Source organism: Mustela erminea, chromosome 19 (assembly GCF_009829155.1).
Source record: "Mustela erminea isolate mMusErm1 chromosome 19, mMusErm1.Pri, whole genome shotgun sequence".
NCBI classification, from domain to species: Eukaryota; Metazoa; Chordata; class Mammalia; order Carnivora; family Mustelidae; genus Mustela; species Mustela erminea.
Genome location: NC_045632.1, coordinates 17,113,437 through 17,140,979, shown reverse-complemented (window position 1 = coordinate 17,140,979; position 27,543 = coordinate 17,113,437). Strand labels below are relative to the sequence as shown.

At 36.9% G+C, this 27,543-nt stretch overlaps 1 protein-coding gene across 4 annotated transcripts in view; it reads left to right on the top strand.

Moving 5' to 3' along the window:
- The window catches only part of LOC116579804 (zinc finger protein 420), a 106,611-nt gene that overhangs the window by 4,697 nt on the left and 74,371 nt on the right, over window positions 1-27,543 (top strand). The window contains exons 3-6 of one of the 4 annotated variants that reach the window (XM_032325587.1): window positions 12,547-12,614; window positions 13,634-13,760; window positions 14,457-14,555; window positions 24,035-25,587. In XM_032325587.1, the coding sequence (XP_032181478.1) occupies window positions 12,606-12,614; window positions 13,634-13,760; window positions 14,457-14,555; window positions 24,035-25,587 (1,788 nt within the window). In that variant the 5' untranslated portion in view covers window positions 12,547-12,605. Of the gene's footprint in view, window positions 1-12,546; window positions 12,615-13,633; window positions 13,761-14,456; window positions 14,556-24,034; window positions 26,220-27,543 lie in introns of those variants that run through there. The other 3 variants (XM_032325585.1, XM_032325583.1, XM_032325586.1) reach the window with 3 other exon arrangements.

The following is a 27,543-nucleotide window of genomic DNA, read 5'->3' as shown; positions in this document are numbered from 1 at the left end:
TTGAATTAAATTTAATTGATATAAGATGTAAAGAAAGCCAAAAATCAAGCATTATTACCATGTTCTAGGTTCTTATTCATTTCCTGATTCAAGCCTCCTTCATATTAATGGAAACAGCATTTCAAGACTATATTCTAGGTACTAGGACTTTCACTGCTACTGGGTTGATCATTGTTTCTGTGGCTTTACAAAGCTAGTATATATGTATCTTTTAAAAGATTAAAAAACAAATGTCACAACCCCAAAGAGCTTAGAGATATGAGTTCATGTAATGTGTTCTGGATAGGATCATGGAACAGAAAATGACAGTTCTTATTTTACAAAATTTGGAAGAAATATTACGATTCTTTATTCCACACTTTATGAAGAACACTCAAAATAATAATATTCAGTGATTTGACTACTGAAAAGTCTTCTGTTTTTGTTTGTTTTCTTTGTTTATTATATTATCTTCTCGTTCTTTAGGGTATATTCCACTGGGGATATGGAATCAAATTACTATATGCTAGAGTCATTTGGAATGGTTCCTCTTGAGATGTTATGTCACAAGTTGGAATCACAGATTTGCTTGTTTTACTTTTAATTTTTAGAGATCGCTCTTTTAAAATTTAATTTTTTCCTATAATTATATAAAGTAAATATGTGGCCCCAAAGTCAAATCTGCACCTCAAGGTTTAATTTTATCTCTTCCTTCACAGTTTATACTTTCTACCTATAAGTAGTCACTTTTTCTATCTTATGTTTATTCTGTCTTTTAAAATCTACTGTAAGAAAGCACATTAGTGTGCTTTAGATGTGTTTATGTACACCATAAGCAACAAAATGAAAAGTAGATAAAAGGACTTCGTCAAAATTAAAAACGTTGGTGCTTCAAACAGCACTTGTCAAGAAGGTCAAAGACAACCCACATACATTATGGGACAGAATTCTTGCAAATCATTTTTCTGATGAGGGACTTGTGCCCAGCATATATAAAGATATATTACAACCTAATAATAAAAAGTTAAGTGACTCAATTAAAAATGGCCTAAGTATCTGAATAACATTTCTCCAAAGAAGATAGATAAATTGCTATTAAGCATAGGACAAGATTGTCAGCATCTTTAGGGATCAGGAAAATACAAATCAAAACCACAGTGCACTATCACTCACATCGACTAAAATGGCTACAATAGAAAAGACATTGTAACAAATGTTAAGAAGGATATGAAGAGAGGTGCCTGGGTGGCTCAGTCATTAGGCATCTGCCTTTGGCTCTGTTGGTGATCCCAGGGTCCTGGGATCGAGTCCCACGTCAGGCTCCCTGCTCAGTGGGAAGCCTGCTTTCCTCTCTTCCACTCCCCTGGTTGTGTTCCCTCTCTCACTGTCTCTCTGCATCAAATAAATAAATAATATCTTAAAAACAAACAAACAAAACAAAGTGAAGAAGAATGTGAAGAGGGAACCCTAGGTGGCATAGTGGACTCTTTCGTTCAGGTCATGATCTCAGGGTGGGGAGATCAAGCCCTGCGTTGGCTCCGCTCTGAGCATGGAGCCTCTACCCCCTATTCCAACTCCTGCTTACATGCATGTGTTCTCTCTCTTAAAAGGAAAAAAAAAAGGTCAAGAAATTATAGAACCTTCATACACAACTGGTGAGAATATAAAATATAAAGAGAATATAAATATAAAGAGAATATGACATTGTGGCTGCTTTGGAAAATAGTCTGGAGGAATGATGACTAATGGTTGCAGGCTTTCTTCTGGGATAATGAAAATGTTCTAAAACTGATTGTGGTAGTGGAGTCTGTGAATATACTAAAAACCATTGACTTGTACACTTAAAAATGTGAATTCTATGGTAAGTGAATTAAATCTCAACAAACTTTTTTTTTTTTTACTATTTTATTAAAAAAATTTTTTTTTAATTTTCAGCATAACATTATTCATTGTTTTTTCACCATACCCAGTGCTCCATGCAATCTGTGCCCTCTCTAATACCCACCACCTGGTTCCCCAATCTCCCACCCCCCACAGCTTCAAACCCCTCAGATTGTTTTTCAGAGTCCATAGTCTCTCATGGTTCACCTCCCCTTCCAATTTCCCCCAACTCCCTTCTCCTCTTTAACTCCCCTTGTCCTCCATGCTATTTGTTATGCTCCACAAATAAGTGAAACCATATGATAATTGACTCTCTCTGCTTGACTTATTTCACTCAGCATAATCTCTTCCAGTCCCATCCATGCTGCTACAAAAGTTGGGTATTCATCCTTTCTGATGGAGGCATAATACTCCATAGTGTATATGGACCACATCTTCCTTATCTATTCGTCCGTTGAAGGGCATCTTGGTTCTTTCCACAGTTTGGCGACCGTGGCCATTGCTGCTATAAACATTGGGGTACAGATGGTCCTTCTTTTCACTACATCTGTATCTTTGGGGTAAATATCCAGTAGTGTAATTGCAGGGTCATAGGGAAGCTCTATTTTTAATTTATTGAGGAAGCTAAACAACCTAGATGAAATGGATGCATTCCTGGAAAAATATAAACTCCCAAAATTGAATCAGGAAGAAATCACCAATCTGAATAGACCAATATCTAGTAACAAGATTGAAGCAGATCAAAAACCTCCCAAAAAGAGCCCAGGATCTGATGGATCCCCTGGGGAATTCTACCAAACTTTCAAAGAAGAAATAACACCTATTCTCCTGACGCTGTTTCAAAAAATCGAAGCAGAAGGAAAACTTCCAGACTCTTTCTATGAAGCCAGCATTACCCTGATCCCCAAACCAGGCAAAGACCCTACCAAAACGGAGAATTTCAGACCAATATCACTGATGAATATGGATGCTAAGATTCTCAACAAGATCCTAGCAAACAGGATCCAACAGCACATTAAAAAGATTATCCACCATGACCAGGTGGGATTCATTCCTGGGCTACAAGGATGGTTCAACATTCACAAATCAATCAGTGTGATAGAACAAATTAATATGAGAAGAGAGAAGAACCACATGGTCCTCTCAATTGATGCAGAAAAAGCATCTGACAGAATCCAGCATCCGTTCCTGATTAAAACGCTTCAAAGTATAGGGATAGAAGGAACATTCCTGAACTTCATCAAATCTATCTATGAAAGACCCACAGCAAATATCATCCTCAATGGGAAAAAGCTTGCAGCCTTCCTGTTGAGATCAGGAACACGACAAGGATGCTCACTCTCACCACTCTTGTTCAACATAGTATTAGAAGTCCTAGCAACAGCAATCATACAACAAGGAGAAATAAAAGGTATCCAGATTGGCAGTGAAGAAGTCAAACTCTCTCTCTTTGCAGATGACATGATTCTTTATATGGAAAACCCAAAAGACTCCACCCCCAAACTACTAGAACTCATACAGCAATTCAGTAACGTGGCAGGATACTATGTACAGAAATCAGTGGCTTTCTTATACACTAACAATGAAAACACAGAAAGGGAAATTAGAGAATTGATTCCATTTACTATAGCACCAAGAACCACAAGATACCTGGGAATAAACCTAACAAAAGAGGTAAAGGATCTGTACTCGAGGAACTACAGAACACTCATGAAAGAAATTGAAGAAGACACAAAAAGATGGAAGACCTTTCCATGCCCTTGGATCGGAAGAATAAACATTGTTAAAATGTCTATACTGCCTAGAGCAATGTATACTTTTAATGCCATTCTGATCAAAATTCCACTGGTATTTTTCAAAGAGCTGGAGCAAATAATCCTAAAATTTGTATGGAACCAGAAGAGACCCCGAATTGCTAAGGAAATGTTGAAAACAAAAATAAAACTGGGAGCATCACATTACCTGATTTCAAGCTTTATTACAAAGCTGTGATCACCAAGACAGCATGGTACTGGCATAAAAACAGACACATAGACCAGTGGAACAGAGTAGAGAGCCCAAATATGGACCCTCAACTCTATGGTTAAATAATCTTCGACAAAACAGGAAAAAATATACAGTGGAAAAAAGACAGTCTCTTCAACAAATGGTGCTGGGAAAACTGGACAGCTATATGTAGAAGAATGAAACTGGACCATTCTCTTACACCATACACAAAGATAAACTCAAAATGGATAAAAGACCTCAGTGTGAGACAGGAATCCATCAGAATCCTAGAGGAGAACATAGGCAGTAATCTCTTCGATATCAGCCACAGCAACTTCTTTCAAGATAGGTCTCCAAAGGCAAAGGAAACAAAAGCGAAAATAAACTTTTGGGACTTCATCAAAATCAAAAGCTTCTGCACAGCAAAGGAAACAGTCAAGAAAACAAAGAGGCAACCCACGGAATGGGAGAAGATAGTTGCAAATGACAGTACAGACAAAAGGTTGATATCCAGGATCTATAAAGAACTCCTCAAACTCAACACACACAAAACAGACAATCATATCAAAAAATGTGCAGAAGATATGAACAGACACTTCTCCAATGAAGACATACAAATGGCTATCAGACACATGAAAAAATGTTCATCATCACTAGCCCTCAGGGAGATTCAAATTAAAACCAACAAACTTGTTTTAAAAAAATGTATGCCTTTAAGTAAAAATCAGGAAAAAAGAGTGATGGCTCTACTTCTATTCAACATTTATTTCAGATTATAAGCACTGCACTAAAACTAGAGTAAAACCATTGGAAAGCAACAGAAAATTGATTAGCTGATAATATGATTGTCTACTGGGAAACGACAAAATGTGGAAGTATTCTAAAGTTATTAAGAAAAGAAAATCAACAAAATAATATAAATTTTAAAAAGTTCAGGGACACCTGGGTGGCTCAGTTAGCATTTGGGTCATGATCCTAGTGTCATTGGAGCGAGCCCCATGCCCAGCTCTCTGCTTAGCGGGGAGCCTGCTTCTCCCTCTCTGTCTGCTGGTCTGCCTGTTTGTGCTCTTTATCTCTGTCAAGTAAATAAGTAAAATCTTTAAAAAGGTAAAAAAAGAAAACCCAAAGTTCAACAACATTTATATTTTGGAATGCTGCTAGCTTTGTTTTATTTTTTTCCTTTTTTTTAAAAAAATGATTTTATTTAGAGGGAGAGAGAGTGAACCTGAGTAGGGGAGGGTCAGAAGGAGAGGGAGAGATAATCTCAAGCACGTGCTTAACACGGATCATGATGCAGGGCTTAATTTCATGACCCTGAGATCATGATCTGAGCTGATATCAAGAGTCAGTTGCTTAACTGACTGAGCTACCCAGATGCCCTGCTAGCTTATCTTTGAAAGGAATTATGAGGAGTGGGACAACTGGATCACTGCTTAAATGCTTCTGTAATTTCCTGGTTATTGCTAAATTCCCTTCCTTTGAGGTTGTGCATTTACTCCATCAGTATTTTACTACTATTTTCCAATAGGTCATCCAACAGAATACACTGGCAAACTTTTGGGCATTTTCCAATGACTTTGGTCTCTCACTGTAATTTTAATTAACATTTCTGTTATAGTGAGTAAAGTTGAGCATCTCCTTATATTCTTTAGTGTATTTGCATTTGTTTTTCTTTTTTTTTATTTTTAAAGATTTTATTTATTTATTTATTTGACAGAGAGAGAGATCATAAGTAGGCAGAGAGGCAAGCGGAGAGAGAGAGAGGAGGAAGCAGGCTCCCTGCTGAGCAGAGAGCCCGATGTGGGACTGGATCCCAGGATCCTGAGATCATGACCTGAGCCGAAGGCAGCGGCTTAACCCACTGAGCCACCCAGGCGCCCTGCATTTGTTTTTCTATGAACTGTCCATTTATGTTGACCATTGTTCTATAGGAGTATTCCTTTTCTGCTTTTAAAGCTATTTTATATGTTTTTAAAAAATCTTTTCTTTGTAATATGTTCCAAATGCCTTTTCCTAGATTGTCACTTATCTTTTCTATTGCTAATGGTGTTTTCCCAATTAAAATAATTTTTTGTAGTTAAATATTATTCCCTTATTACCTATAGATTTGGTTATAGCTTGGTAAGTTTCTCTAACTCCTGAATTTTAGAAAAATCCAGGCATCGTTACTTCTTAAATTATTTCAATTTTTACATTTCTTTTTTTTTTTTTAAAGATTTTATTTACTTACATGAGAGAGAGACATAAAGAGATAGTGACAGAGAGCACGAGTGGGAAGGGGAGGGAGAAGCAAGGAGCCTGGATGCAGGGCTCGATCCCAGGACCCTGGGATCATGACCTGTGAGCTGAAGGCAGACACTTAACTTACTAAGCCACCCAAGTACCCCCTCTAATTTTATATTTCACAAGCAGCTTTATCTGGAGCTTAATCTGATATATTGTGAGGAGTAGTACAGTTTTTCATTTTTCAAATGATTTGTTATTTCATCATCATCTTTTTCAAGGTCCATATATTCCCCACTGATGTAAGATGCCACCATATCAAATATGAAATTTCAAAGTATTTGGGTCAGTTTTTTTTTTTAAAGATTTTATTTATTTATTTGGACAGAGAGATCACAAGTAAGGCAGAGAGGCAGGCGGGGGCGGGGGGGGCAAGCTCCCTGCTGAGCAGAGAGCCCGATGGAGGGCTCGATTCCAGGACCCTGAGATCATGACCTGAGCCGAAGACAGAGACCTTAACCCACTGAGCCACCCAGACACCACATGGGTCAGTTTTTATATGTCACAATTTTCACTGGATTTTCTCTCTATAATTTTGAAAGAATTGAAAGAAATTAGGAGGGCTTATATTTTCCCAAATATTCCTTAAAAGCCGTATGAATCAACAAGGAAAACAATTAAAACTGCATATAACAGCCTATGCCTACAGCCTTATTTAGAGCTAGAGGTTACTATAAACTTCAGTTTTTATGTAAGTGGAGAAATATATATCCCAAACAGGCAGATCAACTCTGGTTTCTATCCTAGACTAAAGAGTTAGGGAGAGAAAAGCAAGTGATACATTGCAGTGTTGGGAAATGGATAAATTAATCCCATGAACATAGAGGTCCATATTGAGTGGGAAAATACTGACAACATGACTGATCCTATTAAACTGGAGCATTGCCTTTTGATTGAAAGGAAGATTCTTGAAAATGGTGAGTTGAAAGATGGCATTCTTAGGAAATGCCCACTCCTTGAGGAGAGGGAAGGCAACATAAAAAGAAAAGGCATGCCTTTAAGGATGATTGTGAAAGGAAAAAAGGAATCAAGTGTTGGAAACTAAATCCTTTTCAGAACCAAAAGAATGTCACAGATTCAGAAGTGACAGAATTTATGTAGCCAAGAGTTTGGCCTTGCCAAAGAGAGGTCTGGGCTTTTTACTACTTTTGGGAGGTAATCTCTGGGCCCTTGAAATGTGATACATTTGCTTAGAAGCCTTAGGTCACATATTATAATCTAACAATATGTTGTAGGGTGGGGACTGGCCACACCTGTATAGTGTTAGGGTAGTGGTTGTCCATGTGAGAAAGGACAACAGTGTTACAAAGCATGGGGGCTTTGGGTCACATGGTATCAATTGACCTGGACACAGATTAATAACGTTGTCAATTAAGGAGCCATTCCCACAGCTAGAGCTCTCATAAAAACTCAAAAATTGAGGCTCAGGTGACTTTGCATGGCTGGCAGTACTCTATGCATTTTATCACACATTGATGTCAGGAGAGTAGTACATCCTGACTCGATGAAAAAAGACATGGAAGTTCCATATTTGGTATTTCTCCCAATGTGATTCTTCTTTAAGTTGATTTTAATTTGTTTTTTTTTTTCCTATAATAAACTGTAACTGTGAGCACAGTAGCTTCCAGTGAGTTCTGAGTACTAGTGAATTTTGAGCTTGAGAGTGGTTTTAAACTCTCAGTGTCAGTTGGCTTTAGTTGGTTTGGGGAGCTTACCGTTTATGTCACGGTTGAGGGTAGTTTTCAGAGGAATTGTACTCTCTAACTTTGTAGTTAGTCAAAAACTCCTACAAAATCCTACTCCCAAAAAAGAGTCTGTTACTAAGAACATTGCACATCACAGTATCAAAGAAGAAAATGCCCTTGAACTGGGATTTCTACTAAGTTACCCCAAATCGCACATCCTTCTCTAATGACATTATATCCTGGTGCAGAAAAAAATCTAAGACTTAAAACAATTAACAGAAAATAGTAGGAAAAATATATATAAGCAAAACAGTCAGACAACAAAAAGAAATAAAAGATATCCAGATCGGCAAAGAAAAAGTCAAATTTTCACCCTTTGCAGACAACATGATACTCTATGTAGAAAACCCAAAAGACTCCAACAAAAAATTGCTAGAACTGATACAGGAGTTCGGCAGAGTTGCAGGATATAAAATCAACACACAGAAGTCTGCTATATTTTGATACACTAACAGTGGAGCAGCAGAAAGAGAAATCAAGGAATTGATCCCGTTTACAATTGCACCAAAAATAATAAGATACCAAGAAATAAGCCTAACCAAGGAGGTAAAAGATCTGTACTCTGAAAGCTGTAGAACACTTATGAAGGAAATTGAGGGAGACATAAAGAGATGGAAAAATGTTCCATGCTCATGGATTGGAAGAACGAATATTGTTAGAATGTCTATTCTACCCAAAGCAATCTACACATTTAATATATTCCCTATCAAAATATCATCAGCATTTCTCACAGAGCTGGAACAAACAATCCTAATATTTGTATGGAATCAGAAAAGACCCCAAATAGCCAAAGTAATGCTGAAAAAGAGAACCAGATCTGGAGGCATCACAATTCTGGGCTTCGAGCTGTATTACAAAGCTGTAATCATCAAGGTGGCATGGTACTGGCACAAAAACAGACACATGGGACCAGTGGAACAGAATAGAGAACCCAGAGATGGACCCTCAACTCGATGGCCAGCTAATTTTTTACAAAGCAGGGGAGAATATCCAATGGGAAAAAGTCCCTTCAACAAATGGTGTTGGGAAAATGGGACAGCCACATGCATAAGAATGAAACTGGACCACTTTCTTGCACCATACACGAAGATTAATTCTAAATGGATGAAAGATGTAAATGTGAGACAAGAATCCATCAAAATCCTAGAGCAGAACACAGACAGTAACCCTTTGGACATTGGCTCTAGCAATTTCTTACTAGATAGGTCTCCTGAGTCAAAGGAAACAAAAGCATAAATGAACTGTTGGGACTTCATCAAAATAAAACTTCTGCACAGCAAAGGAAACAATCAACAAAGTAAAAGGCAGCTTATGGAGCAGGAGAAGATATTTGCAAATGACATATCTAGGGTTAGTATCCAAAATCTTTGAAGAACTTAACCAAACTCAACACCCAAAAAACAAATAATCCAGTTAAGAAATGGGGAGAAGACATGAATAGACCACTTTTCCAAGGAAGACACCCAGATGGCTAATAGACACATGAAAAGATGTTCAGCATCACTCATCATCAGGGAAATACAAATCAAAACTACAATGAGATATCGCCTCACACCAGTTGGAATGGCTATGCTTGACAATGCAAGAAACAACAGGTGTTGGGCAAGGATGAGAAAAAAGGGGAACCCTCTTATACTGTTGGTGGGTGCAAACTGGTGTAGCCACTCTGGAAAACAGTATTGAGATTCCTCAAAAAGTTAAAGATAGAGCTACTCTATGACCCAGCAATTGCACTACTAGGTATTTACCCAAAGGATACAAAAATGCTGGGATGCCTGGGTGGCTCAGTGGGTTAAAGCCTCTGCTTTTGGCTCAGGTCGTGATCCCAGGGATCCTGAGATCCAGCCCCACATTGGGCTCTTGGCTCCGTGGGAATCCTGCTTCCTCCTCTCTCTCTGTCTGCCTCTCTGCCTACTTGTGATCTCTGTCTGTCAAATAAATAAATAAAATCTTTAAAAAAAAAACTACAAAAATACTGATCCAAAGAAAGGGATACATGCATCTGATGTTTATTGCAGCATTATCAACAGCACCCAAATTATGGAAAGGACCAAAATGTCCATTGATTGATGAATGGATAAAGAAGATGTGGTATATATATCCAGTGGAATATTTCTCATTCATAAAAATGAATGAAATCTTGCCATTTGCAATGACACCGGTGGAGCTGATAGTATTAGGCTAATTGAAGTAAGTCAGTCAGAGAAAGACAATACCATATGATTTCACTCATATGGAATTTAAGAAACAAAACAGATTAACATAGGAGAAAAAGTGGAAAAGGGGGCTAACTGGAAAACAGATCGTTCACTATAGAGAACAAACTGATGGTTACTGGAGGGAAGATAGGTGGGAGGATGGGTTAAATGAGTGATGGGTATTGAGGGCATTTGTTGTGATGAACACTGGGTTTTGTATGTAAGTTACAAAATATGAAATTCTATACCTGAAACTAATATTATACTATATGTTAATTAACTGGAATTTAAATAAAAACCTGAAGGAAAAAAAAAGCTAAAACCTTGGAAACAAAGATCTCCATTACCTAGGTTAGATAATGGTTTCTTTTATATGACACCAAAAGCACAAGCAACCAAAGGAACAAAAATTATATAAATCGGATTTTAGCAAATTTAAAAACTTTTGAGCTTCAGAAGACACGATGAAATAAGTGAGATTACCGTCCACAAAATGGGACCAAAATGTGCAGATTATATGTTCAATTAAGGAAGTGTATTTTAGGATATAGGATTTAGTGTAACTTAGGATATATGAGGAATTATTACAAAGCAACAATTAAAAAGACAACCAGATTTTCAAAATGAGTAATTTGAAAACATATTTTTCCAACGAAGGGATAGAAATGGTTAATTTCATTAGGGAAATGCAAATCAAAATCACAGTGATATACCACTTCAAATTTACAAGAATGACTATAACCCCAAAAGGTGGTGAGAATGTGGGAAAATTGGAACTTTGACAGATTTTTGCTGGAATTGTAAGATGATGCAGGTGTTTTGGAACAGAATTGGGAAGTTCCTGAAAATGTTAAACATAGAGTTACCATATGATGCCACAAATCCATTTCTAGGTATATCTAAGAGAAATGAAATATATGTTGACACAAAAACACATAGCTAAATGTTCTCAATAGCATTACTTATAGTAACAAAATATGTAAACAGTGCAGATGTGCATCAACTGATGAATGGGAGGAAAAGATCCATACACTGGAATGTTATTTGGCAACATGTAGGCATGAAGTTCTGATGCTTGCTGAAACATAGATGAACCTTGAAACATTATTGTATGTGAAAGAAGCCAGTCACAAAAGACACATACTGTATAGTTTCATTTATACAAAATGTGTAGAATAGGCAAATCTATAGATGCCAAGAGTAGATTAGATTAGTAGATTGTGGTTTGCAGGATCTGGGGAAATGAGAATGGAAGTAATAGCTAATGCTTATGGGCTTTATTTTTGGATAATGAAAGTATTCTAAAATTAGATAGTGGTGATGGTGACACATTTCTGTGAATATATTAAAAACCATTCACTTTTATTTTTAAGAGTATGAATTTATGAAATGTGAATTTTAGGTTAGTAAGTTGTTAGAAAAAGAAATGAAGATGCTAGAGCTGGTGGGGGTAGAGAACGGTGGTGGTGGTGGTGGTGGTAGCTAAATTCATAGACCTGTTTGCTAATCAATTAAATGTTAATGTGATTAAGGCATTGAGCACATGATATGCTTGGTGGAAATGATTTCTTGTATAGCTACTTTCTTTTCCTTTTTTTTAAAAGATTTTATTTATTTATTTGAGAGAGAGACAGTGAGAGAGAGCATGAGCGAGGAGAAGGTCAGAGAGCGAAGCAGACTCCCCATGGAGTTGGGAGCCTGATGCGGGACTCGATCCCGGGACTATGGGATCATGACCTGAGCCGAAGGCAGTCGTCCAACCAACTGAGCTACCCAGGTGTCCCGTATAGCCACTTTCTTAAACCATCTTTAGCCGGACATTTAGAGACAGAATGATGTTAAGCAGAGTTCCAAAATTTAGCTAAGGCCATGATTCAGTGCAATAGGCAGTTGTTTTCTGTTAGAAAGTGCTTTGGACTTGTTCCTTTGTTACTGGGTAAGTGTAATGAGATTTTATGTGGCCTAAATGAAGCCTGTGTTTTGCATTCACCATGCTTTCTTGCATTGGAATGTGAGAAGGAGCCAGGAAAGCACCTGAGCTATATAGTATGTTGAGACTGGGAGAAAGAGGCAGATCTTAGTAATTAGAAAGTGTTTTTCCTAGGAATTGGCCTATATAGATACAAATGATTTCAAAGCCTGAGGGCCCCATCAGTGTCCTTTAGGTGGGTACTACTTGGGTGAATTTGGATCAGGGTCCCCTAGGTTATAAAAGATGAACTGCTAAGGCCAGGTCAGGAAATCCTAACAACATCATGGGGATTGGGTACTGGTTTAGCATAAATTAATTCTTCTACATTTCTGTTTTCTGGAATTGGGGAAGGGGTGATGATCATTTAGGCTTCTGCAGATCTCAGTGTATATTTTGGGGTGTGGAAGGGTCCAGGCATCATGAGAAGAGGAGGTGATACTTAACTTAGTCACTTAGAAGTAGGCCTCTTTTCATGGTTTCCTTTTTCTCCCTGTCTTCTCAGGACTGCACTTCTCCGTGAGGAGAAGCCAGAGGAGGACTCATAAGTTGCAATTCTAAGACATGCCTTGTGTGAGTTCATGTTTCTTCTTCCCCTTTATATCAGACAGTCATTGTTTTCTAGGATATGAATGGTCAGTGTTCTTATTTACAGACTTTCTGCTTCACCACGTGTTTCTTCTCCCGCTCACTCTCATTCTAGTGAATGATGGGAATGAGTTCCAGGTCTTTCTTAACTGCCCTTCTCTTCTCTAACAGTGTTTTAGGGATCCATTTGCAAATCATGAAATGTATTTGAGGAAAGTGTAGAACCTCTCCTGTCAGAACGTGGTTTGATGAGATGGTACTACACAGAGGGAGAAGGAGAAATAGGCTTTCTCCTGAGTAGGGAGTGTGACATGGGGCTCAATCCTAGGACCCCAGGATCATGACCTGAGCTGAAGGCGGATGTTTAACTGACTGAGCCACCCAGGCACCCACTTCTTTAAAGGGACGGGGAGGAAGGAACTTTCAGTTTATTTGAGGATTTGCATGTGTTTTATGCTAGCACACATTATTTCATTTAATCACAAAACTATACTTACCTGGCTTTTGTTCATTCCCTTTGCTGTTCCCAAGAGGCTATGTGATAGAGTAATAGGAATGTTCAAGAATAGTTTAGGTGCTCTGTATTTCCCACTCACTTCCCTTCTTTTACCTACCCACATTGCAAGCTTCTGTTTTCAACATATTTTTCACTGTTTTGGACCCTGTATGTAATACTTTTCTCCTCCTCTTATTACTGTGTGTTGTGTATGTGTTGTGTGTTCATTACTTTTATTTATTTTTTATTTTTTTTAAAGATTTTATTTATTTGACAGACAGAGATCACAAGTAGGCAGAGAGGCAGGTAGAGAGAGAGAGAGAGAAAGAGGGAAGCAGGCTTCCTGTGGAGCAGGGAGCCCGATGCGGGGCTCGATCCCAGGACCCTGAGATCATGACCCGAGCCGAAGGCAGCAGCCCAAACCACTGAGCCACCCAGGCGCCCCTGTTCATTACTTTTAAATAATATTTCTTTATTTTGCCATTAACACCTGGACTTGTCATTTCAGAGATTGGTGTTGTTCAAAGATGTGGCCGTAGACTTTTCCCAGGAGGAGTGGGAGTGCCTGGACTTGGAACAAAAGGACTTGTACAGAGATGTGATGTTAGAAAACTATAGCAACCTGGTCTCACTGGGTGAGTTTGGTCCCAATAATTCGACTTCAGTCTTTGTGAAATTTAGGAACTATTTCAAGTACCTAGCTGAATTTCACCCAAGTTATTTGTGGCTTATAGACTTTAAAGTGGACAGCTCCATTGAGTACCTTTATCTTCTCTATTCTTCAGATATCCTTCCTCTGAATTTTTAAAAAAAGATTACATATTCATGGGGTGCCTGGGGGGGCTCAGTGGGTTAAAGCTTCTGCCTTCAGTTCAGGTCATGATCCCTGGGTCCTGGGATCGAGCCCCAGATTGGGCTCTCTGCTCAGCGGGGAGCCTGCTTCCTACTCTTTGCCTGTCTCTCAGCCTACTTGTGATCACTGTCAAATAAATAAATAAATAAATCTTAAAAAAAAAAAAAAAAGATGACGTGTTTATTTATTTGAGCATGAGAGAGTGACAGAGAGAGCATGTGAACGCACAAGGTGAGGGGAGGGGCAGAGGGAGAGGAAGAAGCACACTCTTCACTAAGTAAGGAGCCCAGTGCCCGGCTTGATCCCAGGACCCTGAAATCGTGACCTCAGCTAAAGGCCAGTGCTTAACCCACTGAGCCACCAAGGTGCCCCATTCTCTGAATCTTTCTGTAATTGACCTTCTTACTTCTTGAAAAATGGACTCAATTTTAATTCTGGGAAAGCAGGGTATAATTATATCTTTTTCCATTCTTATAAGCAGGATTTTCCATTTCTAAAGCAGATGTGCTTTCCTTATTGAAGCAAGGGAAAGAGCCCTGGAAGGTTGTGCAGGATGTGTCAAGAAATCAGAGTTCAGGTGAGTAAGAGATGATTAAACAAGGGGAGGCCATTGTGGAGAACAGTCAAATCGCTTAATTTGTTGGCTACAGCTTTGAGATAGTAGCTGAGAAGTTCTCCTCAAAGACCAGAACAAGACCTGTGGAGTAGAAGCTTGAAGGAATACTGGAAGGCAAAATAACTTTAGCATCAGTTACCAAAGGAAACCCCTTCTTTACCCCATTTACCATTTCCTTGTTTTTCTTTCACATTCCCTTATATTTTCAAATAGGGAATAGTCCTCCTTCTCCAGTGATAACAATTTTACTTATATTTTTGATCCAGTGAGTGAGGGATAATAAAAGTTGAAAATGAAGGCCGCCTGGGTGGCTCAGTTAGTTGGGCCACTGCCTTCGGCTCTGGTCATGATCTCAGAGTACTGGTATCAAGGCCTGCACTGGGCTCCCAATCCGTGGGAAGTTGGCTTTTCCCTCTGACCTTCTCTCTGCACATGCTCTCTCTCACTCACTCTCTCTTTCAAAAAAATAAAATCTTTAAAAAAAAAAGTTAAGGGCGCCTGGGTGGCTCAGTGGGTTGAGCTGCTGCCTTTGGCTCGGGTCATGATCTCGGGGTCCTGGGATTGAGTCCCGCATCGGGCTCTCTGCTCGGCGGGGAGCCTGCTTCCTCCTCTCTCTCTCTGCCTGCCTCTCTGCCTGCTTGTGATCTCTCTCTGTCAAATAAATAAATAAAATCTTTAAAAAAAAAAAAAAAAGTTGAAAATGAAGAGGTGGGGCTAGGTCATGTAGGGACATGTATGCCGTGACAAAAGAATTAGGATTACATTGAAACTACAGTAGCGATTGGCTGATTTCAAGCAGGAGAGTGATGTGGTTAAACTTGTTATTTTCAAAGACAACTCTGGATACTGTATAGAAAATAAAATGGGAACGAGAGTGAAACAGAAAGACCTACCTTAGATATCTCTCCCCTTTCTCATTAGACTCCAGCCACAGGAGCCTTCATTTATTATCTCAGATACATCTAGAATCTATATATCCAGTACATGTGCTCCACCCTCTTACATCACTCACTCTGTCTGGAATGCCCTACTCATTTGACTAACTGCTCTGCTTCTTTGGGTTTCAGCCTGTATATCTCATTGCATCCTGAGAAATCTTTCCTGATCTCATTCTCAGTAATGATCTTTTAGGTTTTCTTACAGTAATTTCTGAGCTATAATCGAATAATAGTAATCCTTGTAAGACCATTCCTCTTTGGCCGCAACACCTGTAAAGGAGATCTGCAGAAATCAGTGTGCCTCTGATTTAAGTGAGCCTTCAAAATCCCATGTGCTCTTGGTAAAATATGTCTTCCGTATTAAAAAAAAAATTGTGCTTGATGTTACACTTTCCATTCCATTACTCTGCTCTCCTTGATAGCCATGAATAAGCTATACTTCTTTACCTCCCATTCTTCCTTGCCTCTTTCATCTACAGGTATAGCCATTGCTGGATGCCTTTTCTCTTCCTCACTAGACAGTTTTATAACACGCCCAAGAAATTATTATTTTTTTTTTACAAATATTGTAATTTTTTATTTAAAAAAATTAGATTGTAACGCATTTCATACTTTAGATATAGAAGAATCCCTTTGATCTCTAGTTGATGCCAGACTCATTTAATAAATTTGGTATCTCTTAGTCTAATTTTTTAAAAAAGATTTTTAAGATTTTAAGATTTTTTAAAAATATTTTTATTATTTATGTATTTGTCAGAGAGAGAGCATAAGTAGTCAAAGTGGAAGGCAAAGAGAAGCATGTTCCCGACTAAGCAAGGAGCCCGATATGGGACTTGATCCCAGGACCCTGGGATCATGACCTGAGACAAATTAAGCAGTGGCTTAATCAACTGAACCATCCGGACATCCCAACTTAATCTAGTTTTTTATATGGATTGCCATCTCTTTACTTCTTGTTCTACCACACTGGGCCAACTCAAACTTCTTCAGTTGAAAGGAGAATACAAACATCAGGTTCCAAATTTGCTCTGGCTCCTTTCAGGGAGCTTTAGGGGAAGCCAGTGTTCTTATTTACAGAATTTTCATTTAGTCAGTATTGCTAACATTTAAAAAACCAGCCACATAAATTTTAAAAATCTATTTGAGTAGTGAAATACACAGGAAAGTGTGTAAAACATGTGTATAGTTCAATGGATAACCACCCATTACAAGAAAGAGAACATTTCCAGGACTCCAGAAATACCCTATGAATATATATATATATATGACCTATGTATTCATTTCAAAAAGTATTGTTTAATTTTGTCTGTTTTTTAGAATTTTGGTGAGTGACATCATATTGTACATATTCTTTTGTGTAGTGCTCCTTTCATTCATTGTTATATTTGTGAGAGCTGCATTCATAGCTCCAGTTCATTTATTTTTGTAAGAATTCCATTGTTTGAATAGACCAAAATTAACTCTTGGTTATTAACTTTCAGTATATTCTTGATTAAAATTTGGGTCATTTTTAATTTGGCTATTAGGGTAATGTGACACATGTCACTTGACATATTTACTCTTATACCTGAGCATGAGGTTCTCTGGGATATCTATCTGAGAATAAAAGTGCCAGGTCAGAAGATATGGATATTCTTGATTTTACTAGATAATGCCAAGCTATGTTCCAAAGTAATTGCACCTGTGTACACGCCTCTCAATAGTATATGAGAATTTGGTTGCACCACATCCTTGAGTGCAGATTTAAAAATTTTTGTGACTCTAGTGGGTTTGTATCGGTCATTGAAATTCTGTTTCCATCTCTTTGATTACTAATGAGTTTGTGTGTGTGTGTGTGTGTGTGTGTGTGTGTATTGTGTATGTATATATACATATACGTGCACCATTTAGAACTTTTCTTTTATAGATTCCTGTTCATGTCTTTGGCTTATTTTTCTATTGGTTTGTTAATTTTTCTCTTCTGGTTAGATGGGTTTTTTGGTATACTGTAGTTACTATATTTGTGTTTTAGGTGTCTTTTGCTGTGTGGCTTGGCTTTTCACTCTTTTTCTAGAACTTTAGATGAATAAAAGCTCCTAGTTTTAAAGTAGTAGAATTGTTAATCTTTTACTTTATGATGGGTATTTTTTGTGAGCTATTACAAAATATCCTTCTGGGAGCATCTGGGTGGCTCAATTGGTTGAGCATCTGACTTTTGATTTCAGCTCAGGTCACGATTTCAGGGTCATGAGATTGAGCCCTGTGCCTGGCTTCATGCTGAGCATGGAACCTGCTTAAGATTCTGTCTCTTTCCCATAGCCCAGCTAGCCCTCTCTCTCTCTCTCTCTCACAAAAAAAAAAAAAAAAAAAAAAAAAATCCTCTGTACCTTTCATTCATGAATATATTCTTCTATACAAGTATTTTTAAAAAGATTTCACATTGAGGTTTTTATCCTACCTATACTTGATTTCTCTCATGATCTTCAAATAGGGGTCCAGTTTCTTATAGTTGTTTTCACAAGATTAATTGTAAAGTTTATTTTCTCCCTTACTAAATTGCTGCTTTTATGAAATACAATTTTCTTTTTTTATATGTGGGCATATTTTTGTACTTTCTGTATTTAAACTTTGTGATAATACCACATTATTTTAATTATACTTGCTTTTAATGCATCTTGCTACCTAGTGGAGAAAATATTTTCATCTTCTCTTTAAGAATGGCATGACTATTCATGGTCTTATGTCTTTCTAATTAGCTTGACAGCCCTCTCTTCTCAGATAGGTTGGAATTTTTATTAAGATTGCATTGAATTTGGGGCACCTGGGTGGCTCAGTGGGTTAGGCCTCTGCCTTCGGCTCGGGTCATGATCCCAGGGTCCTGGGATCGAGCCCCACGTCGGGCTCTCTGCTCTGCGGGGAGCCTGCTTCCTCCTCTCTCTCTGCTTGCCTCTCTGCCTACTTGTGATCTCTGTCAGATAAAAAAAAAAAAAAAAAAAGATTGCATTGAATTTATAGATCATTTGGGGAGAAAACTGACATGTTTACAGTGTTGAGTTTTCTCATTATGTTTCCTAATAATGTCTTGATCACAGAGTTGTAGACAAAGTAGAAGTGGCCATTCTTGCACCTCCCCAGTTCCTGCAAGTTCCTCCCCTTCTGGCTAAAGTGACTTGCAGTGGATTTAAAGGGCTGGCATTCCTTTTCTCAACATGTTCATTTTTCTTTTTTCCCATTCAGGAGCCAGATGTTAAAGACTAGGACATTCAAAAACAACTACATATATAGGAAAGTTAGAAAGTGACCATGCATACTCAGGGAAAGGCTCAAAAAAGACCTGAGAAGACCTGCAGTTTATATCCAAGGGTGGTCCTCAGCTCAGAAGCCTACAATGATCAAAACAACAAAAACACTAACAAAAATTAGCAAACCCTGAGGAAGGGGAGAGACTCTGATTTCTAGAGTTAACACATTATTATTAGAATTATATAAAATGTCCAGTGTTCTAGCAAAAAATCATAAGGTATAAGAAATAAGGAAAATATGGCCCATTAAAGGAAAAAAATTAAACCAACAGAAACTGTTCCTTAAAAAAACCTGATGATATATATGCTAGACATAGAGATTAAAACAACAGTCTTAGAGATAGCCAACTAAAGGAGTGTATGAAGAAAGTTACTAAAACTATACATGAACAGAATGGAAATATCAATAAAGCAATAGAAAACCTAAGAAGATGCCAAAAAGAAATTCTGGAGCTAAAAAGTACAAAAATCTAAATGGAAAATTCACTTGAGGGATTCAATGAGGGGTTTGAGCCAGCAGAAACAATTAGCGAACTTGAAGATAGGTTAGGGAATTATATAGTCTGAGGATTGAAAGAAGAAAGGTTCAAGAGAAGTAAATAGAGCTTAAGGGACCTTTGGGACATTATGAAGGAGCCAAACATATGCATTGTGGGAGTCCCAGAAAAAGAGACAATATTTGAAGAAACAATAGCTGAAAAACTTTCCAAATTTTATGAAAGGCCAACATACAAGAAGCTCAACAAACTTAACGTAGGGAGAATTCAGAGACCCACATCAAGACACATTCTAATCAAACACATTCTAATTCAAATGTCAATTCTAAAACACATTCTAATTCAAATGTCAAAGATGAAGAATCTTGAAAGCAATAAGAGAGTAGCAACTAATTACACACAAGTGATCCTCAATGAGATGACGAGATCTCATCAGAAACATTAGATATCAGAAGGTAGTGGGATTATATATTTAGAATGCCAAAAGACAAAAACTGTCAACCAAGAATTCTATATCCAGGAAAAGTGTGCTTCAAAAGTGAGGAAAAATTAAGTCATTTTCAGATAAAAGCTGAGGGCATTTGTGACCACTATACCTGATCTACAAGAACTGTTTATGGAAGGACACATGACAATAGCTAGAAGCCGTATAGAGAAATAAAGAACAAAGGTAAATATATGGGCAATTTTAAAAGCTTTTATTGTAACAGTTGTTTGTAACTACTTTTTGTCTTCTGTATGATTTAAAAGACCAACACAATTAGTGAAAGCAACCCACAGTTATTAGTCTAAAAGCTAGTATTTATTCTAACTTGGTTTGTAGCTCCAAATCACGTTTTCTGCGTATTTTAAATGACTAATGCATTCAAAGGCAGTTTGTTTTTTAGCACAAATGTATGAAGATGTGATTTTGTGACATTGACAATCACAGGGGCGAGGACTGAGATGTAAAGGAGTAAAGTATTTGTATATCACTGAAATTAAGCTGGCATAAATTTAAATTAGAGTGTTACAACTTTAAAGCATGTATTTATAATTTTATAACTTTAGTGTTAGTAAATATAACACCCCCACCAGTAATAACAAGAAAATAGCTGTACATAAAAATATATACTGTCAACCCTTGAGCAAACTGTTTAAACTGTGCAGATCCATTTATACATGGATTTTTTACAGTACAGTACTATAAATATATTTTCTCTCCCTTATGGTTTTCTTAATAAATTTTTTTTCTCTAGCTTGCTTTATTGTAAAAATAGAGTATATAGTATAATATGAAATTATGTGTTAATTAGCTGTTAATGTTATCATTGAGCTTTTGGTTAATGGTAGGCTGTTAAGTTTTGGGGTTGTCAAGAATAATATGCATATTTTTGACTGCATGGTACCCTTTAACTCCTTTATTGTTCAAGGGTCAACTGTACATAAAAGGATATGAGAAAGGAATTTAAACATTGTTCTACAAAAATCAACTAAAAGAAGTGAAAATAACGAAAAGAAGACAGTAGTAATGCAGGAAAGGAGAGACAAACTTGACTTCCTATAAACTATGGTAATCAAATGGCATCATAGTATTGGTGAAAGAATAAATATGTCCAGGGAACTGAATAGAAACCCTAGAAATGGACCTACACAAATATACTCAGGTGATCCTTGAAAATGAGCAAAGGTAATCCAATGGAGAAATGATAGTCTTTTTCATAAATGTTGCTGGAACAACTGAACATACACACGTTAAAAAAAAAATCTAGATATGATGTTACAGCTTTCACAGAAATTAACTCAAAATAGATCATAGTCCTTAATGTAAAAATGCAAAATTATAAAACTTTTAGAAGATAACAGAGGGAAAAATCTAGGTGATGTTGGGCTCAGAATGAGTTTTCATATAAACACCAAAAATATAATCATGAACAAAAAAGTTGAAAATTGGTTTTCATTAAATTAAAAACTTCTGTTGAGTGAAAGACAGTTATGAGAATGAAAAGACAAGCAATGGACTGGGAGAAAATTCTTTGTAAAACAAATGTCTGATAAAGGACTTACAGATAAAATATACAAAGAACTCTTAAAACTCAACAATAACAACCCAATTTAGATGTGGCCACAAGATCTGAACAGATGCCTCACTAGAGAAGATAAACTCATGGTAAATAAGTATATGAAAACTGGCTCAGTGTTGTATGTCATTAGGGTATTACAAATTTAAACAACCATGAGACATAACTACATATTCCTTAGAATGACTAAAATCCAGAACACTGACAGATTCCAATGCTATCAAGAATGTGGGCAACAGGAGCTCTCTTTCGTTGTTGGCGAAAATGCAAAATGATAACAGCTACTTTGTGTGTTTGTATGTTGGTTTTGTTTTAGAGAGAAAGAGTGTGAGTGTGGGTGGGGTAAAAGAGGCAGGGGAAAACAATCTGAAGCAAAGTCCACAGTAAGTGCCAAGCCCAATGTGGTGCTTGATCTCATGACACTGAGATCATGACCTGAGCTGAAATCAAGAGTCAGACACATAACTGACAGAGCCATGGAGGTGCCCCATGTACAGGCAGTTTGGAAGACAGTTTGGTACTTTCTTATGAAACTAAACATAGTCCTACTGTATGATCCAGTAATTGTTCTCCTCGATATTTACCCAAATAAATTGAAGGCTTTTGTTTATACAAAAACCTGCCCATAAATGTTTATGGGAAGTTTTGTTCATAATTGCCAAAACTTGAAAACAACTAAGCTGTGCTTGTGAATGGATAAACATAAATGTGGTTCATCCATACAAAGGACTGTTATTCAGCAATGAAAAACAAATCAGCTACTGGGTGATGGAAAGACATGAAGGAACCCGAAAGGAGCCAGTTTGAAGAATTTACATACTTTATGATTTCAACTATATCACATTCTGGAAAAGGTAAATAGTGCAGTTAACAAAACAATCAGTGGTTGCCTGGATTTGGGGAGGGAGGAGGAATGGTTAGGTGGAGTGCAGGGCATTTTTAAGTAAATATAAATATATGCCACATCTTCTTTATCCATTCAACACTTGATGGACATTCAGGCTCTCTCCATAGTTTGGTTATTATTGATAATGCTGATGTAAACATTGGGGGCAGGTACCCCTTTGAATCTGTATTTTTGTATCCTTTGGGTAAATATACCTAGTAATGAATGCAATTGCTGGATCAAAGGTAGTTCTATTTTTAACTTTTGAGGAACCTCCAAATTATTCTCCAAAGTAGCTGCACCAGTTTGCATTTCCACCAATAGTACAAAAAGATTCCCTTTTCTCACCCTCACCAACACCTATTGTTTCTTGTGTTGTTAATTTTAGCCACTCTGAAAAGTGTGAGGTGGTATTTCATCATGGTTTTGATTTGTATTTCCCTGATGATGAGTGATGTTGAGCATCTTTTCATGTGTCCGTTAACCATCTGGGTGTCTTCTTTGGAAAAGTATTTATTTGTGTCTTCTACCTATTTCTTAACTGGATTATTTGGTTTTTGGTTGAGTTTGGTAAGTGCTTTATAGATTTTGGATACTAACCCTTTATCAGGTATGTCGTTTGCAAATGTCTGCGTATCTACAAAAACAGATAGGTCATTTTTGGTTCTCTTGGCTCTGTACCTATAAGTGGGATTTCTGGGTTATGTGGTAACTCTATTTTGGACACTTCTGTTGGGCATATAACTTGGCGTGAACTTGCAAGGTAACGTGGCAACTCCGTGTTAACTTTTTGAAGAAGTGCAAAACTATTTTACAAAGCAGCTGTACTGCTTTGCATTCCCATCAGCAAGCTATGAGAGTTCCAGATATCCTCAAATTTGAGTATATTTTCATATGGTTAAAAGTTATTTACATTTTCTATCAACTGTCCATTTTCCTAATCCATTTTTATATAGTGCTGATGTCCACTTTTATATAGTCTTTTTTAAAGTGTGATTTTAGAAACTATTTATATATTAGGTATATAATAGGCATATTGCAATTTTGCAAATATTTGTCATTTTATTTACCCTATCTTGTTTTTGACATGCCACTTTTTTTTTTAAACTGTGTTGTGGTCATTTTTAAAAAATATTTCATTTATTTGACACAGAGAGAGAGAGATCACAACAAGCAGAGAGGCAGGCAGAGAGAGAGGGGAAAGCAGGCTCTCTGCTGAGCAGAGATCCTTATGTGGGGCTGAGATCATGACCTGAGCTGAAGGCAGAGGTTTAACCTACTAAGCTACCCAGGTGCCCCTGTTGTGGTCATTTTATCAAATTATGATTAGGAAATTTTTCCCCATTCCTAGTTTATAGAAGAAGTCACCCAACTTTTATTCTAATTATTTATATGGTTTCATTTGTATAAATATGGACACCTGATCCATTTGGAATTTGTCCAACTATATTATATGAGGAATCAATGCAATGCAGTTTTATCTTTTTTTCTATATTTCTACCCATATGTTTATCAGTTTCATTTATTAAAAAGAGTTCATGTTTTTCCCACTGATCTGAGCTGCTAGCTTTATGGTGTACTAAATTTGCACTTATAATGGTGTTGTTTCTGGATATTTCTTTTCTGCTCCATTGATTCCATTGACATGAGTATGATAGTTTGAGTCTACTCTTACTACCTTAGAGATTTTTATTTTTCAAGGAATATGAAAATAAAAAAAAAAAATAAAATAATAATAAAAAAATAAAAATAAAATTTACTTTCTTGTTATCTTACAGACTGGGAATCCAGGTGTGAGACCAAAAAGCTATCCTCAAAGAGAGGAATTTATGAAATAGAATCATCTCAATGGGAGATAATAGAACAGCTTACAAGACATAAGTGTAAAAGTTTTCGAGATTATAGGGAATGCAAAGACCAGGTTGAAAGCCAATTAGGAAATAAAGAGGGACTTTTCAGGCAACTATTAATCACTTGTAAAGAAATTCCCAATTTTAGCCAGACCACATCCCTTACATTAAAACAAAGAATTCATTTTCCTGAGAAATTCTATGAATGTAAAGCATGCGGAAAATACTTTATCCATGGCTTTCAACTTACAGAACATCAGCAAGATCATTCAGATGAAAAATTCTATGAATGTAAAGAATGTGGAAAGGCCTTTATTCAGAGCTCAGAACTTATTTATCATCAGAGAGTTCATGTTAAGAAACCCTATGAATGTAAGGAATGTGGAAAAACCTTTATTTGTGCCTCACAGCTTACTTATCATCAAAGAGTTCATACTGGGGAGAAACCTTATAAATGTAAGGAGTGTGGGAAGGCCTTTATTCGTGGCTCTCATCTTACCCAGCATCAAAGAATTCATACTGGTGAAAGACCCTATGAATGTAATGAATGTGGGAAGGCCTTTTTTCGTGGATCTCAACTTACTTACCATCAGAGAGTTCATACTGCAGAGAAACCCTATCAATGTAAAGAGTGTGGAAAGGCTTTTATTCGTGGCTCCCAACTTACAGAACATCAGAGAATTCATACAGGTGAGAAACCCTATGAATGTAAGAAATGTGGGAAAGCCTTTAGTTATGGCTCACAGCTTACTCTACATCACAGACTTCATACTGGCGAAAAACCCTATAAGTGTAAAGATTGTGAGATGTCCTTTATTCGTGGCTCCCAACTTACTGAACATCAGAGGATTCATACAGGTAGGAAACCACATGAATGTAAGCAATGTGGAAAGGCCTTTAACTATGGCTCACAGCTTATTCGTCATCAGAGGATTCATACTGGTGAAAAACCCTATGAATGTCAAGAATGTGGGAAATCATTTATTCGTGGCTCACAACTTACCGAACATCAAAAAATTCACACTGGTGAAAAACCTTTTGAATGTAAGGAATGTGGGAAAGCCTTTATTCGTGGCTCACATCTTACTCAGCATCAGAGGATTCATACTGGTGAAAAACCCTATGAATGTAAAGAGTGTGGTAAGGCCTTTATTTATAGCTCACAATTGACTCAACATCAGAGAATTCATACAGGTGAGAATCCCTGTGAATGTAAGCAGTGTGGGAAGATCTTTATTTGTGCCTCACAACTTACTCTACATCAGATTTCTCACTCTGGTAGGAAACCATATGAATGTAATGAATGTGGTAAAGCTTTTATTCGTGGCTCACAGCTAACTTACCATCAGAGAGTTCATACTGGTGAGAAGCCCTATGAGTGTAATGAATGTGGGAAAGCCTTTATTCGTGGTTCACATCTTACTCAGCACCAGAGAATTCATACTGGTGAGAAACCATACAAATGTAATAAATGTGGGAAGGCCTTTAATCGTGGCTCACAACTTACTCAACATCAGAAAATTCATTCTGGTGAAAAGCCTTATAAATGTAATGAATGTGGTAAGGACTTTAGACGTCACTCACACCTTACCCAACATCATAAACTTCATAATTGAGAAAATACAAATTTATTAAATCTTTTGTCTACTCATTGGTACTCAGTTTTGGAATATCAGATAATTACAGATTATGGAGGTAGGAATCTCTCTCTACTTTTACTTGTAGGTAACTATCAGAAAATTCAAACAAGGAAAGACTAGATTAATACAATGGAGAATCAGTTTCCATCATATTTCAGTCTTTGTTATATATTAGTGAATTCATGCAAGAGCAGAACCATAGAATGTAGGGTTTTCTTGTTTGGCATCATTCTCTTGTTTAGCATGATCTGAGCCCCACTATTTACTACATGTGTGTTCCTTTGGGAAAGTTAGTTAACCCCTGTTGCTTTAGTTTTTTTCATTTGTAAAACTATCATTCTCATTATAATGGTTTAAAAGACATAAATATATATAAAGCCTTAAAGCAGTGTATAATCAGTAGATTATACTTAATAAACAGTAGTTATTATTGAAATTTTATTTTTACTTACTATTTAAAAATTTTTTTTCCTTCTGGGCTCAAGAGTAATCTTTCTCTTTTTTTCAGTTGAAGTGTAGTTGACATACAATGTTATATTAGTTTCAGATACACACTGTAGTGATTGGACAGTTCTGCACCTTACTCAGTACTGACCACAATATCCTGGTTGCCATCTGTCTTTATACAACATTGTTACAATATTATTACTATGTTTTATTAACTATGCTGTACTTTTAGAGTACAATTTCTGGGTCTTAAATTCATGTTTCCTTTTATAAGAATTGGACAAGTTATTTTTGAAAGTGGCTTTACCATTTTATATTCACACTGGTAGCATATGACTTTCTCAGCCTTTGATGTTGTCATCACTTTTTGTTTTAGCCATTGTGATAGGTGTGTAATGATGTCTCTTCTTGATCTTAATTTGCATTCCTCTAATGGCCTAATGATCTTGAGTACCTTTTCATGTATGTGCTTGTCATCTCTCTATCCATTTTGGTGACATACCTGTGTCTTTTACTGATCTTTGAATTGTCTTATTTTTTATTGTTGGGTTTTGAAAGAGTATTTTCTATATTTTTGATGATACTAGTCCTTTGCTGTGTGGTTGTAAATAATTTTCTTTTTTTTTAAAGATTTTATTTATTCATTTGACAGACAGAGATCACAAGTAGGCAGAGAGGCAGGCAGAGACAGAGGAAGGGAAGCAGGCTGAGCAGAGAGCCTGATACGGGGCTTGATCCCAGGACCCTGAGATTGTGACCTGAGCCAAAAGTAGAGGCCTTAACCCACTGAGCCACCCTGGCACCCCACTATTTTTCTTGATGTGTAGCTTTTTTTTTTTTTCACCTTTTAGTTGGGTCTTTTGAAGAGCAAAAGTTTTCAACTTTGACAAGTTCTGCTTTATCAATTTTTCCTTTTATGGGTTTTGCTTTGGTGTCAAATCTAAAGTCTCCCTGCCTACCCAGATTCCAAAGACTTTAACTGTTTTTGCATAAATTTTTATTATTTTACATGTTTTATACATAAGTCTGTAATCTATTTTGAGTTAATTTTTCATGTATGTTGTATGCTTTGGCTTAATGTTCTTAGTTTGTTTTGGCTAATGGATGTCCATTTGTACAAGCATCATTTGTTGAAAGGAGTGTCTTTCCTCCATTAAATTGCTTTTGTACTCTCTCAGAAATCTATTGAATATATTTGTGTATATCTTACTTCAAGTTTTCCTACTTCCATCCAATGATCTGTCTTTCCATCTGCCAATATCACACTCCTGTGATTACTGTCATTTTATAGCATGTCTTAATAGGATTTCTCCTACTTTATTCTTTTTCAAGCTGATTTACCTATTCTTA